General features: G+C 45.8%; 1 protein-coding gene across 2 annotated transcripts in view; it reads left to right on the top strand.

The window, feature by feature from the left end:
• The first annotated feature begins 253 nt into the window (after nucleotides 1-253).
• Nucleotides 254-14,752, top strand: part of LOC146178065 (vitellogenic carboxypeptidase-like) — a 151,139-nt gene continuing 136,640 nt past the window's right edge. For both annotated transcript variants that reach the window (XM_084577918.1, XM_084577919.1), the window contains exon 1: nucleotides 254-399. In XM_084577918.1, coding sequence (XP_084434044.1) covers nucleotides 335-399 — 65 coding nt within the window. In that variant the 5' untranslated portion in view covers nucleotides 254-334. The remainder of the gene's footprint in view (nucleotides 400-14,752) is intronic.

Raw genomic sequence — 14,752 nt, 5'->3', positions numbered from 1 at the left:
ACCGCAGCGGTGAGCAGTCTAAGACCGCAATGAATAACAACGGCGTAAATGGCGGGCTAGGGAACTGTAGTGTAACATTTGGCTGAATGTCAGCGCGTGCGTCGGCGCCGACAGCACAAAATGATAAACTATCAGAGAATCGGGGAAACAGTTTCCTTTTGCAGCTGCGACAGCGCGTGTCGTCTCGTTAACTTGTAAATATGATTTTGCCGAACAGCTGCGTACACTCCATTATGTCTGCGTCAGTAGAAAAGAAAATAAGATAGCAATAAAAAAAATCATAATATTAAGGTACACCTTTTTTGCGCAAGTATTAGAAATTCCCCGATCATCTATGAGAATGGAAATATCCACTTTATGGTGGTGTATTCTAGCTGGTTGCCTCCAACTAGCTACTTGGTAAGCCCAATTTTAATTGTTTTTATTAGAGCATATGTATAGTTTGGTCTATGGTGTTAAACGTCCCAAAGCGACTCAGGCTGTGGGAGACGCCTTAGGCTCCGGAAATTTCGACCACCTGGTCTTCTTTAGCGTGCACTGACATCGCACAGCACACATGCGCCTTGATTTTCGCCTATGCGGCCGCCGAAGTCGGGATTCGATGCCTCTTCCTTGGGCAAAATTGTCGAGCGCTTTAACCACTGCCCCACCCCGGCGGAGTATTCGAGCATTTGTAGAAGAAAAATTCAGCTTCCTATGAAACAAAGTGGTTTGCTCCTATTAATTTTGTTAGAGGTAATAGGCTTTATAGTTTATTTGTCTTAACGACCCAAAACGACTCAGGTACGAGAGACATCGCAGAAGAGCGCTCCGGAAATTTGACCCCCTTAGGCTCTTTAACGGGCACTAACATCGCGCAGCACACGGGCGTCTTGCTTCGCCCTCATTGGAAAGCGGCCGCCGCGACCTGGATTCCATCCCGTGTTCTTTGGTACAGCAATCGTAGTCCGGGTCTCTAAATTATGACTCACCACAGTTGAATAGGGGCAGGAAGGGCTCATAGGTGCTCGCCAAATAATTTTAGCACTAAGATAATTTACAATCAGTTCACGAACACTCCATGCCGTTGATAACATTCAAGCTCACATATCTACATGTAAGCTGGGCTAGTGGCTCTCACGCCTCGTTTTCGATAGTATTTAAGTGGCGTTTAGGAAAGTGTGAAGCACAAGTGCTGCCTTGGTTAGTGTCAGCTAATCGGATTCCAATCGTTTGCCGCAAATACTGCAAGACCCCTGGACTAGCTGGAAGGTCTGCAGCTGTGCGAGAACGGCTTTACCCGGCATAGAAAACACCCTCGCAACGTCGCTCAGCAAGAAACGTTATGCGATGATAAGCGAGGAAGACACGGTGTACAGGGATATATTTCCACAGTTTCATGTTGATGTTCAGTGTAGCAATACGCGGTGCAGTCATTTCGCAGGGGTCAAGTGGATGCAGCTAGCACAGAACCGGGTTAAGTGGAGAAATATGGGAGAGGCCTTCGCCCTGCAGGGGGTATAGTGAGGCTGATGATGATGATGATGATTATTATTATAATGGTGATGATGATGAGGATGATGAAGGAAAATAAGACGTTTTATATGCAAGCTAGAAATATTAAAGCCTGTTAGTGTCGTGCGTCCTGCTGCATCAGCAGAGCTTTTCGACGTGCACTGCATTCCACAGAAAGGACTACTATTACTAGACACTACGTCTTTTCCCAATTATATAGCTAAACGTCGGCCGACGACGACGTGAAACCCAAGAACGAGCGCCAAAGAGCTGCGCTCTAAAATTTTAGTAGGCTTTTTTGACACTAACGCAAGGAATATCCGCCGTATCGCTGGCGCGGACGGCTTGCGCGGAAGGCACGGCCGGCGCGGCGTTGTTTACGGCGGTGGGGGCAGTGCATGCCATCGGACAATGGCCGCGGTCGCGCAAAGGTGCATGCCTGGGCAAGAACTTAATCGCGCTTCACTGCAGCCTGTGTTTCAGAAACATGCTGAGTACACTTATTTGCGTCATGTTAGCAAGTTAATACCCGTATCCACTTTCCCCAGTGTATATATGGTAACCAACCGGATCCCTTTCTGGTTAGATTCCCTGCCTTCCATTCTCATCCCTTTCTATCTATCTATCTTAGCAAGCGCGAACACAGTAGGTATCGGCAGCACATCGGCGCCGGCGCAGCAGCAGACGATTTGGTGGCCGGTGTAGCTCTGTGACGTCACCAATCGTCCCAATATGGCGATCGCTGTCGATGGAAGGAGCTTCCGGTGCCAACTTCAGCCACTTATTTCCAAATACGGAATGCGCTAGAACGCTCAAATTTCGGAAATAGTAAGGTTCAGTATTATCTCATCATCATCATCATCATCATCCTGACTATATCCACTGCAGAGTGAAAGCCTCTCCCATATTTCTCCAATTAACCCGGTTCTGTGCTATCTGCGTCCACTTGACCCCTGCGAACTTCTTAACCTCATCCGCCCACCTAATTTTCTGCCGCCCCCTGCTACGCTTTCCTTCCCTTGGAATCCAGTTTGTTACCATAAGCGACCATCGGTTATCCTCTCTTCGCACTACATGCCCTGGCCATGCCTATTTCTTCTTCTTAATTTCCACTAGAATGTTAGTAACTTGAGTAATTTCTCTGAGCCACTCTGCACGCTTTCTATCTCTTAATGTTACCCCTACCATTTTTCGTTTCAAAGCCCTCTGGGTTGTCCTCAACTTAAGTAGAACACTCTTTATTAGCCTCTACGTTTCAACCCAATAGATGAGTACAGGTAAGATGCAACAGTTGTATACTTTCCTCTTGAGCGATACCGGTAAGCTGCTATTCATAACCTGCGAGTGCTTGCCAAATGCGCTCCATCCTAATCGTATTCTTCTTGGTATTTCCTTTTCATGGTCCGGATCTGCGGTTACTACCTGTCCTAAGTAGACATATTCGCCTACTACTTCCAGTGCTTCGCTACCTAACGTAAACTGCTGTTCCTTCCCGAGTTTGTTGAACATTACCTTAGTTTTCTGCATATTGATTTTTAAGCCTACCTTCCTACTTTTCCTGTCTAGGTCATCAATAATTATTCGCAGGTCATCCCCCGAATTACTTAGAAAGGCAATGTCACCGGAAAATTGCAGATTACTGAGATATTCTCCATCTACCCTTATCCCTAACTGCTCCCATTCCAAGTCTCTGAATATTTCCTCTAAGCAAGCTGTGAATAGTACCGGGGAGATCGTGTCTGCTTGCCTAACACCTTTTTTTGGTTATTTTGTTTCTTTCTTCATGTAGAACTATGGTTGCTCTGCAGCCAGTATATATATCTTCTAGCAGTAATACGGAAAGTTGAGCTAGTTGGTACATGATTGCAAATTACGAGCGCTGCGACGGAGAACATCAACGAGAGAGTAATGACAAGGACAGGCGCTACTATCAACTGAAAATTTATTCGAAGAACACAGATTAAATACTTGCAGAAGACAACCACAGGCACATGCGCTTCACAGATTTTTCCTAGGTATCCAGATATAAAATTTCACAATCTTGGATGCTTACAGATGGTGAGCTCACGCACGTGTCACTGTTCTTATGGATGAGATATGACTCTGAAAGTTCTCTAGTCATTTGATCTTTGCGTCTAAACGTAATCTTCGTTTTGTTAAAAACCGGTAGGCATTTTTTCCTACTAGGCACATTTGACCCACTAGGTTTATTCAAATGACAGTCTCTACAATGAGACTGTCATTATATTCTCTCGTTGTTGTTCTCCGTCGCAGCGCTCGTAATTTGCAATCATATATCTTCAAGCACTTTCACGTACGGCTCGTCTATCCCCTGATTTCGCAATGCCTGCATCACCTCCGAGGTTTCACCTGAGTCAAATGCTTTTTCGTAATCAATGAGTTCTATGCATTAAGGCTGGTTATATTCCCAGCACTTTTCTATCACCTGGGTGATGGTATGGATATGATCGACAGCAGAGTACCGTTTCCGAAAAACTGCTTAATCCTTTGCTTGATTGCAGTTTAAGGTTTTCCTGATTCTATTAGCGATTACCTTAGTAAATACCTTATACGTAACAGACAGTAAGCTGATAGGTCTGTAATTTTTAAGGTCCTAAGAGTCCTCTTTCTTATGAATGAGGATAATGTTTGCATTCTTCTATGGTTCCGGTACAGTCGATGACACCAGGCCCTGCTTATACAGGATGGCCAGTTTTTCTAGCACGATATACCACCCGTCTTTTAACAAATCTGTAGTTATCTGATCCTCTCCAGCTGATTTCCCCCTTTTCATAGTTTGTAATGCTTTCTTGACCTCATCCATCGTCACTGGTGAAACGTCTGACTGTTTTTCCCTACCGCCAATCTCATTACGGCCCTGACTACTTTGGCTACTGTAGAGATCTGTATAGAACTCCTCGGCTACTTTGACTATCTTGTCCATATTCGCGATGACGTTGCCGGCTTTGTCCCTTATCGCATACATCTGGTTTTTGCCTATGCCCAATTTCTTCTTTACCGCTTTAAGGCTTCCCCCATTCTTTACAGCACACTCAAGTTTCTCCATGTTATACTTTCTTATATCGGCCACCTTGCGCTTACTAATTAGCTTTGATATCTCGGCCAATTCTATCTGATCTGTTGCATTGAAAGCTTTCATACTCTGTCGTTTCTTAATCAGATCTTTCGTCTCCTGAGACAGCTTACCAGTATCCTTTCTAACTTTCCTACCGCCTACTTCTACAACGCACTCAGTAATGATATCTCTGAAATTATTGTTCATTGCTTCTAGGGTAATGTCGCCATCCTCGGTTAGAGCTGAATATCTATTCTGTAGCGAGATCTTGAACTCTTCTACCCTCCCCCTCACCGCTAATTCGTGGATGGGTTTCTTTTTTACTAATCTGTTGCGTTCCTTCTTCAGATTTAGGCTAATTCGGGACCTCACCATCCTGTGGTCACTGCATCGCACTTTCCCGATTACCTCTACATCTTGCATAAGGGCGAGGGTTGAACACAGTATGAAGTCAAAATCATTTTCGTCTCCCCGTTGGGACTTTCCCGTGTCCATTTCTGGTTCTTCCGTTTGCTGAAGACGGTATTCATGATTCTTAAGTTATTTCGTTTGCAAATTCAACTAACAACTCCCCCCTGCTATTCCTAGAACCAATGCCCTAGTCACCTACTGCCTGGTCTCCTGCCTGCTTTTTTCCTACCTTGGCATTGCGGTCGCCCATTAGTACAGTATACTGTGTCTTTACTTTTCGCATTGCCGATTTTACATCTTCGTAGAAGCTTTCAACTGCCTTGTCATCATAACTACATGTAGGTGCATAGGCCTGTACAACCTTCAGTTTATACCGCTTATTAGGCCTAATTATACGATGCCTGCCACCCTCTTTAATAATACTAGAGAATTAATCTATATTACCCGCTATGTACTTATTGAGAAGAAACCTACTCCTAGTTCTCGCCTCTCCGGTAAACCTCGATAACACAGCACATGCCCATCCTTCAGTACATATGCCTCATTCGGCCTCCTAACCCCACTAAGCCCTATGACATGCCATTTCATACCCTCTAGTTCCTCTTACAGCACTCCTAAACTAGGTTCACTAGCTAGGGTTCTAGCGTTAAACATTGCCAGGGTCAGTTTCCAATGGCGGCTTGTCCAGCGGAGCCAGGAATTCTTTGCAACCCCTGCTGCGTCACAGGTCTGACCGCCGCCGTGGTCAGTTGCTCCGCAGCCGCTGGTGACTGAGGGTCGGGGTTTTATGGAACTAATCATGAGAGGTGGCGGCCAATTACTGCACCAAGGGGGCCAACTCCTGTTCTGGTGAGGGAGTGCGTTGCCGGAGGTGTTCACCGGCATGAAGTTTCTCCCCAAACCAGTTTATACAATTCCATCGACACACGGAATTTTTTTTTATCCCGTGGAGAATTTCGCGGCAGCGATATTTGAACCCCGATCCTCTTGCATGCGAGGCGGATGGTCTACCGCTACGCCACCGCTGCATCTATGTATGAGTCCAGAAATAGTCCGGACATATGCCCTATAAGAATACCGAGGAGGGGCTGAGAATCACAAGCTTCCTTTTCGTTTACCCGATATAAGTCTGATTAAATAAAACTGCAAGCCGGCTGGCACTTCAATATATTCACGTTATGTTCTTTTAGATGGCTTTATAAATTTCATTCATGGTTTCTCAGCAAATTTCATGCCGACTGGGATGGCAACAATAATAAACACATTCATTCTTTTCTGTTTCGTTTTAACCTTACGACACTTATTCTTCACCGTCGGCGATAATGGTGCAGGAAAATTGGCATTAGAATGTGAAATTTATGAATATTAGAGATTTTTAGCTTGCAGGAGATCTCTTGCTCACGCGTATTGACAGCGATAGGTGCAATCGAGGCCATTGCGCCAGCTTAGCTTGGGAAGGGTCTGGCAAAGCAGTATACGCCGGGAATAGTACGTCTTCGAGAAGTTAATTCTCTATATTGTTTGACTGCGTACGTTAAATCTGGGCTGGCAAGTTTTAGCAGCTTTGCTACCTTCGCCCGCCGTGGAAGCATATTCGGCCCTCTTGTGCTGCTCCACGTCAAAGTGTGAAAGAACCTCAGATGGTTCAAAATAATCACGAGCCTTTTACTGCTGCATTTCTGGCAGATAAAGTGTCGCTTAGGGACGTTAAACCGCCCTACTCGTCCTTCACGTTCGCTCGATCGATGACGCAGCAGAACATTAGCTAGTTATCTGCTTCAATGTATACTACAGTTGGCCTGCCGCTTTGATTTTGAAGTTAGGTCACTCTAGTACTGAGTCCCTTGACTCGGGTTCAATCCCGGCCGCCCCTGTGCGTTTCTATGGTAGCGAAGCGTTAGGCGCTAGTGGGCAAGCAAGGTTGGCATATGTTAACAAAACCAGGTGGTCTGAATTTTCCGGACTCTGCTACTAGGGAGTGTTTTATAGCCCAAGCCGTTTAATATGTTAGCCACTTTACAACCTATTCTAATCATAGTCTACCTCTTCGCAACTGGAAGAATATTGATACTACTTCCTCAATGCCAGGTGTAAAGGAACTTTCACTGAAGACAGCCAAACATTACAAGAACACGTGATATCGGCTTCTATCCTTATTCAGCTCAGACCTCGGCAACGGCAACTGTTTTGCGTCAATGCATTTCTTTTAACATTTCAAAGAGGTCCATTTACAAATATATCAGTCTTTTTATGGCGGCCAACTCTGTTTGAAGAATTAAATGGCGCAATCCTCATATCCGAAGCCTCAGTGAAAGATGACAAATAAAAAACATTTGAAAGTGTAGGCAAGGTCCTCGCTGGCGTTCCGAAATTCTCCTCGCACCCCCGACGATCAGGGTAAGAAGGAGTGTGGTTAGAAAAGAAATAAAAAACAGTAAAAAGGCAGGAATGGAGGCAGGGGTGGTGGCGGCGCGCGCCTAGGGAAAGGAGAGACGTCCTGCGGTTAAGACGTCGCCCCCCCCCGTTCCCCCCCCCCCCCCCCCACCCTTCTCTCCTTTCACAATGTCAAACCAGTGGCCCGTCGTGAAGAGGGGCGAAAACTGATCCTGCCGCTCGGTGGGGAGCGCGGTGGGGGGGGGGGGGGGAGGCCCCCCTCTTCTCTCCTTCCAATTGGCGCGCGCCGCCACCTCCCCCGCCCCATCCATGCCCTTTTCCTATTTTTTTTTTTCTTTTTTAACCACCTTCCTTTTTACCCGGATCGCAACCTCGCCAGCCGCGAGCGCGCCACGACATTGCGCTCGCGTCAACAGGGCCTCGCAGGCGTTCCATAATAGTTTAAGCCAAACTGAGCACACGCACGAGCATGATACTGCATCTGAGTGTAGAGAAGACCTCTGCGAAATGATTTTGCATCTCGTAGAGTCGTCTATAACTCGTCGTTTTACGCAGGAATAAAGACTTCGGGTTGAGCGCGCCACGACATTCCGCTCGCGCCTACAGCGCCTCGCAGGCGTTCCATAATAGTTTATGCCAAACTGACCACACGCACGAGCATGATACTGCATCTGAGTGTAAAGAAGACCTCTGCGAAATGATTTTGCATCTCGTAGAGTCGTCTTTAACTCGTCGTTTTACGCAGGAATAAAGACTTCGGGTTGAGCGCGCCACGACATTCCGCTCGCGTCTACAGCGCCTCGCAGGCGTTCCATAATAGTTTAAGCCAAACTAACCACACGCACGAGCATGATACTGCATCTGAGTGTAAAGAAGACCTCTGCGAAATGATTTTGGATCTCGTAGAGTCGACTTTAACTCGTCGTTTTACGCAGGAATAAAGACTTCGGGTTCAGCGCGCCACGACATTCCGCTCGCGTCTACAGCGCCTCGCAGGCGTTCCGTAATAGTTTAAGCCAAACTGACCACACGCACGAGCATAATACTGCATCTGAGTGTAAAGAAGACCTCTGCGAAATGATTTTGCATCTCGTAGAGGCGTCTTTAACTCGTCGTTTTGCGCAGGAATAAAGACTTCGGGTTGAGCGCGCCACGACATTCCGCTCGCGTCTACAGCGCCTCGCAGGCGTTCCATAATAGTTTAAGCCAAACTGACCACACGCACGAGCATGATACTGCATCTGAGTGTAAAGAAGACCTCTGCGAAATGATTTTGCATCTCGTAGAGTCGTCTTTAACTCGTCGTTTTACGCACGAATAAAGACTTCGGGTTGAGCGCGCCACGACATTCCGCTCGCGTCTACAGCGCCTCGCAGGCGTTCCGTAATAGTTTAAGCCAAACTGACCACACGCACGAGCTTGATACTGCATCTGAGTGTAAAGAAGACCTCTGCGAAATGATTTTGCATCTCGTAGAGTCGTCTTTAACTCGTCGTTTTACGCAGGAATAAAGACTTCGGGTTGAGCGCGCCACGACATTCCGCTCGCGTCTACAGCGCCTCGCAGGCGTTCCATAATAGTTTAAGCCAAACTAACCACACGCACGAGCATGATACTGCATCTGAGTGTAAAGAAGACCTCTGCGAAATGATTTTGGATCTCGTAGAGCCGTCTTTAATTCGTCGTTTTACGCAGGAATAAAGATTTCGGGTTGAGCGCGCCACGACATTCCGCTCGCGTCAACAGGGCCTCGCAGGCGTTCCATAATAGTTTAAGCCAAACTGAGCACACGCACGAGCATGATACTGCATCTGAGTGTAGAGAAGACCTCTGCGAAATGATTTTGCATCTCGTAGAGTCGTCTATAACTCGTCGTTTTACGCAGGAATAAAGACTTCGGGTTGAGCGCGCCACGACATTCCGCTCGCGCCTACAGCGCCTCGCAGGCGTTCCATAATAGTTTATGCCAAACTGACCACACGCACGAGCATGATACTGCATCTGAGTGTAAAGAAGACCTCTGCGAAATGATTTTGCATCTCGTAGAGTCGTCTTTAACTCGTCGTTTTACGCAGGAATAAAGACTTCGGGTTGAGCGCGCCACGACATTCCGCTCGCGTCTACAGCGCCTCGCAGGCGTTCCATAATAGTTTAAGCCAAACTGAGCACACGCACGAGCATGATACTGCATCTGAGTGTAAAGAAGACCTCTGCGAAATGATTTTCGATCTCGTAGAGTCGTCTTTAACTCGTCGTTTTACGCAGGAATAAAGACTTCGGGTTCAGCGCGCCACGACATTCCGCTCGCGTCTACAGCGCCTCGCAGGCGTTCCGTAATAGTTTAAGCCAAACTGACCACACGCACGAGCATAATACTGCATCTGAGTGTAAAGAAGACCTCTGCGAAATGATTTTGCATCTCGTAGAGGCGTCTTTAACTCGTCGTTTTGCGCAGGAATAAAGACTTCGGGTTGAGCGCGCCACGACATTCCGCTCGCGTCTACAGCGCCTCGCAGGCGTTCCATAATAGTTTAAGCCAAACTGACCACACGCACGAGCATGATACTGCATCTGAGTGTAAAGAAGACCTCTGCGAAATGATTTTGCATCTCGTAGAGTCGTCTTTAACTCGTCGTTTTACGCACGAATAAAGACTTCGGGTTGAGCGCGCCACGACATTCCGCTCGCGTCTACAGCGCCTCGCAGGCGTTCCGTAATAGTTTAAGCCAAACTGACCACACGCACGAGCTTGATACTGCATCTGAGTGTAAAGAAGACCTCTGCGAAATGATTTTGCATCTCGTAGAGTCGTCTTTAACTCGTCGTTTTACGCAGGAATAAAGACTTCGGGTTGAGCGCGCCACGACATTCCGCTCGCGTCTACAGCGCCTCGCAGGCGTTCCATAATAGTTTAAGCCAAACTAACCACACGCACGAGCATGATACTGCATCTGAGTGTAAAGAAGACCTCTGCGAAATGATTTTGGATCTCGTAGAGCCGTCTTTAATTCGTCGTTTTACGCAGGAATAAAGATTTCGGGTTGAGCGCGCCACGACATTCCGCTCGCGTCTACAGCGCCTCGCAGGCGTTCCGTAATAGTTTAAGCCAAACTGACCACACGCACGAGCATAATACTGCATCTGAGTGTAAAGAAGACCTCTGCGAAATGATTTTGCATCTCGTAGAGTCGTCTTTAACTCGTCGTTTTGCGCAGGAATAAAGACTTCGGGTTGAGCGCGCCACGACATTCCGCTCGCGTCTACAGCGCCTCGCAGGCGTTCCATAATAGTTTAAGCCAAACTGACCACACGCACGAGCATGATACTGCATCTGAGTGTAAAGAAGACCTCTGCGAAATGATTTTGCATCTCGTAGAGTCGTCTTTAACTCGTCGTTTTACGCAGGAATAAAGATTTCGGGTTGAGCGCGCCACGACATTCCGCTCGCGTCTACAGCGCCTCGCAGGCGTTCCATAATAGTTTAAGCCAAACTGACCACACGCACGAGCATGATACTGCATCTGAGTGTAAAGAAGACCTCTGCGAAATGATTTTGCATCTCGTAGAGTCGTCTTAAACTCGTCGTTTTACGCAGGAATAAAGACCTCGGGTTGAGCGCGCCACGACATTCCGCTCGCGTCTACAGCGCCTCGCAGGCGTTCCATAATAGTTTAAGCCAAACTAACCACACGCACGAGCATGATACTGCATCTGAGTGTAAAGAAGACCTCTGCGAAATGATTTTGGATCTCGTAGAGTCGTCTTTAACTCGTCGTTTTACGCAGGAATAAAGACTTCGGGTTGAGCGCGCCACGACATTCCGCTCGCGTCTACAGCGCCTCGCAGGCGTTCCGTAATAGTTTAAGCCAAACTGACCACACGCACGAGCATAATACTGCATCTGAGTGTAAAGAAGACCTCTGCGAAATGATTTTGCATCTCGTAGAGTCGTCTTTAACTCGTCGTTTTGCGCAGGAATAAAGACTTCGGGTTGAGCGCGCCACGACATTCCGCTCGCGTCTACAGCGCCTCGCAGGCGTTCCATAATAGTTTAAGCCAAACTGACCACACGCACGAGCATGATACTGCATCTGAGTGTAAAGAAGACCTCTGCGAAATGATTTTGCATCTCGTAGAGTCGTCTTTAACTCGTCGTTTTACGCAGGAATAAAGACCTCGGGTTGAGCGCGCCACGACATTCCGCTCGCGTCTACAGCGCCTCGCAGGCGTTCCATAATAGTTTAAGCCAAACTAACCACACGCACGAGCATGATACTGCATCTGAGTGTAAAGAAGACCTCTGCGAAATGATTTTGGATCTCGTAGAGTCGTCTTTAACTCGTCGTTTTACGCAGGAATAAAGACTTCGGGTTGAGCGCGCCACGACATACAAGCTCAAAGAAAAGAATGTGTCTATTCAAAACGACTATTCGAAAGAAACCGTCAGGAAACGAAAACTTTTATGGGAGAGTGCCAAACCAGAAAGAGACAAGAAAATGAAAGTTAAATTAGGGAGTGATAAGTGGGTCGTGGCGGGCCAAATGTTTTCATGGGATGACATTACAAACACAAGAGCGAAACTGCCATCGCAACGTACTCGACAGAATGACTGACACAGTGAGCAGATAAAAAAAAAAAAGAATTCAGACTTCTAAACAACGACACTGCGCACATTCTGGCAATTTGTTTCATATCATGCTATGTAACAATTTAAAACAAATAGTAGGAGAAGCTACATGTATTTATGGTTCATCTAATTCCGTTCTTGACTTGATTTTTGTGAGCCGTTCTCTTGAAACATTTACTGTCTCGATCCATCAAGGATTTTGTTGCTGATAAACTTGAAGGACAGTCGAAAACCGTATTTGTAAAAGATTTCTCGCGTGCCAGGGATGAGAGCGTACTAGATTATTAGATTGGTGTCTTAGCAGCTTTGAAGGTAGTGACCCGTCTGTTCTGTTGTCTAAATTTAAACACATGACCACATATTGTATCACTCCATTTATTCCATCAAGAATAAAAAGAACTGGCAAATCTTATCCCTGGATTACGCGATATATCTTGCTTCAAAAAAGAAGACTCAAACGCTTAAGAAGAGTACATGTTCCCCGCAACACCATAGAAATGAAGCAGGTTTCTTTGATTAAAGCAGTAGCGGCTGCTAAGCGCCATTACTTTCAAACTATTTTGCCGAAGTTTATACATAATGCCCCTCAGAATTCCTGGAATTTGCTCAGCAAACAGAAGAAGAAATCCCTACCTTCGATGAGGCACGAGGGGGCGCTGCTCAGCAACAAGACAGATATTGCTGAAAATTTTAATTTAAATTTTCACATCGTGTTTTTTCACACCTCCAGATAATTTTGTAACTCCTGTTTCTTGTTCACAGGCCATACATGATCTTGTGTCTCAACCTGGTGTGTTTGCAATGTTGTTGAATCTTAAAACAAGAGCAAGTCCTGGCCCTGATAATTTACCTAATTCATTCTTAAATCGTTATGCTGAAATGATTTCTCACTTTCTTACCATCATTTTTCGAGCTTCTCTCTTGTCTTCAAGTCTGCCTTCCGACTGGGGGGTGGCCCGTGTAGAACCCATACATAAGAAAGGTGATGCCGCATTGTTTATTAATTATCGCCCTATATCATTGACCTCATCATGCTGCAAACTTCTTGAACATATTTTAGCTAATTGCATAAAAACCTTTCTTGACGACAACATATTAGCGCCATTCAAGCATGGATTTCGGAAAGGCTTTTCCACAGTCGCCCAGCTCACATCCGTCGTTCACAATTTTGCTCAGGTTCTTGACCATTCCGGCCAAGTAGAAGTCATATTTCGAGATTTTAAAAAAGCCTTTGATTTAGTTCCGCGCAGTAAACTTATCCATAAACTAGAAACCATTGGTCTCCCTTCATTTATTATTAACTGGGTTTCAGCTTATTTATCCGACCGATTTCAATATGTCAGTATCGATGATCACTGTTCCAGCCAACTTCCAGTAACCTCCGGTGTCCCGCAGGGCAGTGTCCAATTGGGCCACTACTCTTTCTTATCTATATTAATGATATTATCGACGTCATTATTCGCCTTGTTCAAATTAGATTGTTTGCCAATGATTGTGTTCTGTATAACAAAATTAATGTTCCAGGTGACCAGATTTTATTTAATTCTAACTTATATAGTATTACCGAATCGTGTAATAAATGGGGAATAAAATGAAATGCTGACAAGACAGTATTTATGTGGATTACGAAGAGAATGAGCCGCCATTCTTTTTCATACAGTCTTCCACCCCGGAACCTTTCAGAAGTCGAAGATTACAGATACCTCGCTGTAACACTAACGAATAACCTTAGCTAGAACAAACATATTTAAACTGTATGCTCGTCTTCCTTCCGTAACCTTTGTTTTCTTAGACATAACACAAGCTCCTTCCGACGTCAAACAGCTAGCATATAAAACCATGATTAGACCTAAACTTGAGTACGTGTGCACTGCTTGGGATTCACACACAAACACTAACATTAATGTTCTCGAAATCTTCAACGCATGGCTGTTCGGTTTATATTTTCTAAATATCGCAGCACTGACTCACCATAACGCATTTACAATACTGCATGGGAATAGTGACCTGGGTTTCGACACTTTCTTTTTCGTGCACACCCCAGCTGTGATGCCGAGCATTGCTTCTGCGCAGGCTTCTGTACTGATGGGTGTCGCTACACGGTTTCAGTGCAAGATTACGTTGCAATGGCGCATGGCAGTGTTTTATAACAGCCTATGAATGTGTATTCAATTTGGCCTGCCTGCTAGTGTTTGGGAGAGCAATAAACGCAGGCGTCGAAGGCGACAAGGATATGCAAGTACCGAAAGCTTCCCTTAACAGATGTGAAATAAGTCGTATTTTAACAGCGATGAGAAATAACACTGTTCGGGATGAAATAATGTTTATAATGGGCAAGCATTACTTCGCTATGCCCACAGATTTCTGTCCGCAGACCGCGTCCGCAGACCGCGTCCGCAGACCGCGTCCGCAGAACGTGTCCGCAAAACTGTGTCGGCCACAGTTGTGAGTAATTGTGAAGCGATAGAGGTTAATGAGTGGTGTCAATCAATAGAGGGTGACGTAATGTTGTGTTTGAAAAAATAATTGGTTCAATAAGTTAATTAGGTAATTGATTAGTTGCAAAAGTGTCTAAAAGTAAAGGCGAAAATGGTCTCATTAGCCAGTCGCTGGGCGCCTCATTTGAATGTATCAAATACTAAAATAGTTCTTTAAATCAGTCAATTAGGGTGACGTCAAGATGCATCAAGTAATTAAGTAATAAATAAATCAGTTAAGGTGACGTCAAATATGTGACGTCACGCAACCTG

This window comes from Amblyomma maculatum, chromosome 9 (assembly GCF_055883805.1).
Source record: "Amblyomma maculatum isolate TAMU_Amacu chromosome 9, ASM5588380v1, whole genome shotgun sequence".
Classification (NCBI taxonomy): Eukaryota; Metazoa; Arthropoda; class Arachnida; order Ixodida; family Ixodidae; genus Amblyomma; species Amblyomma maculatum.
The sequence above is the reverse complement of the archived record's forward strand: the minus strand, read 5'-3'. Positions and strand labels throughout refer to the sequence as shown.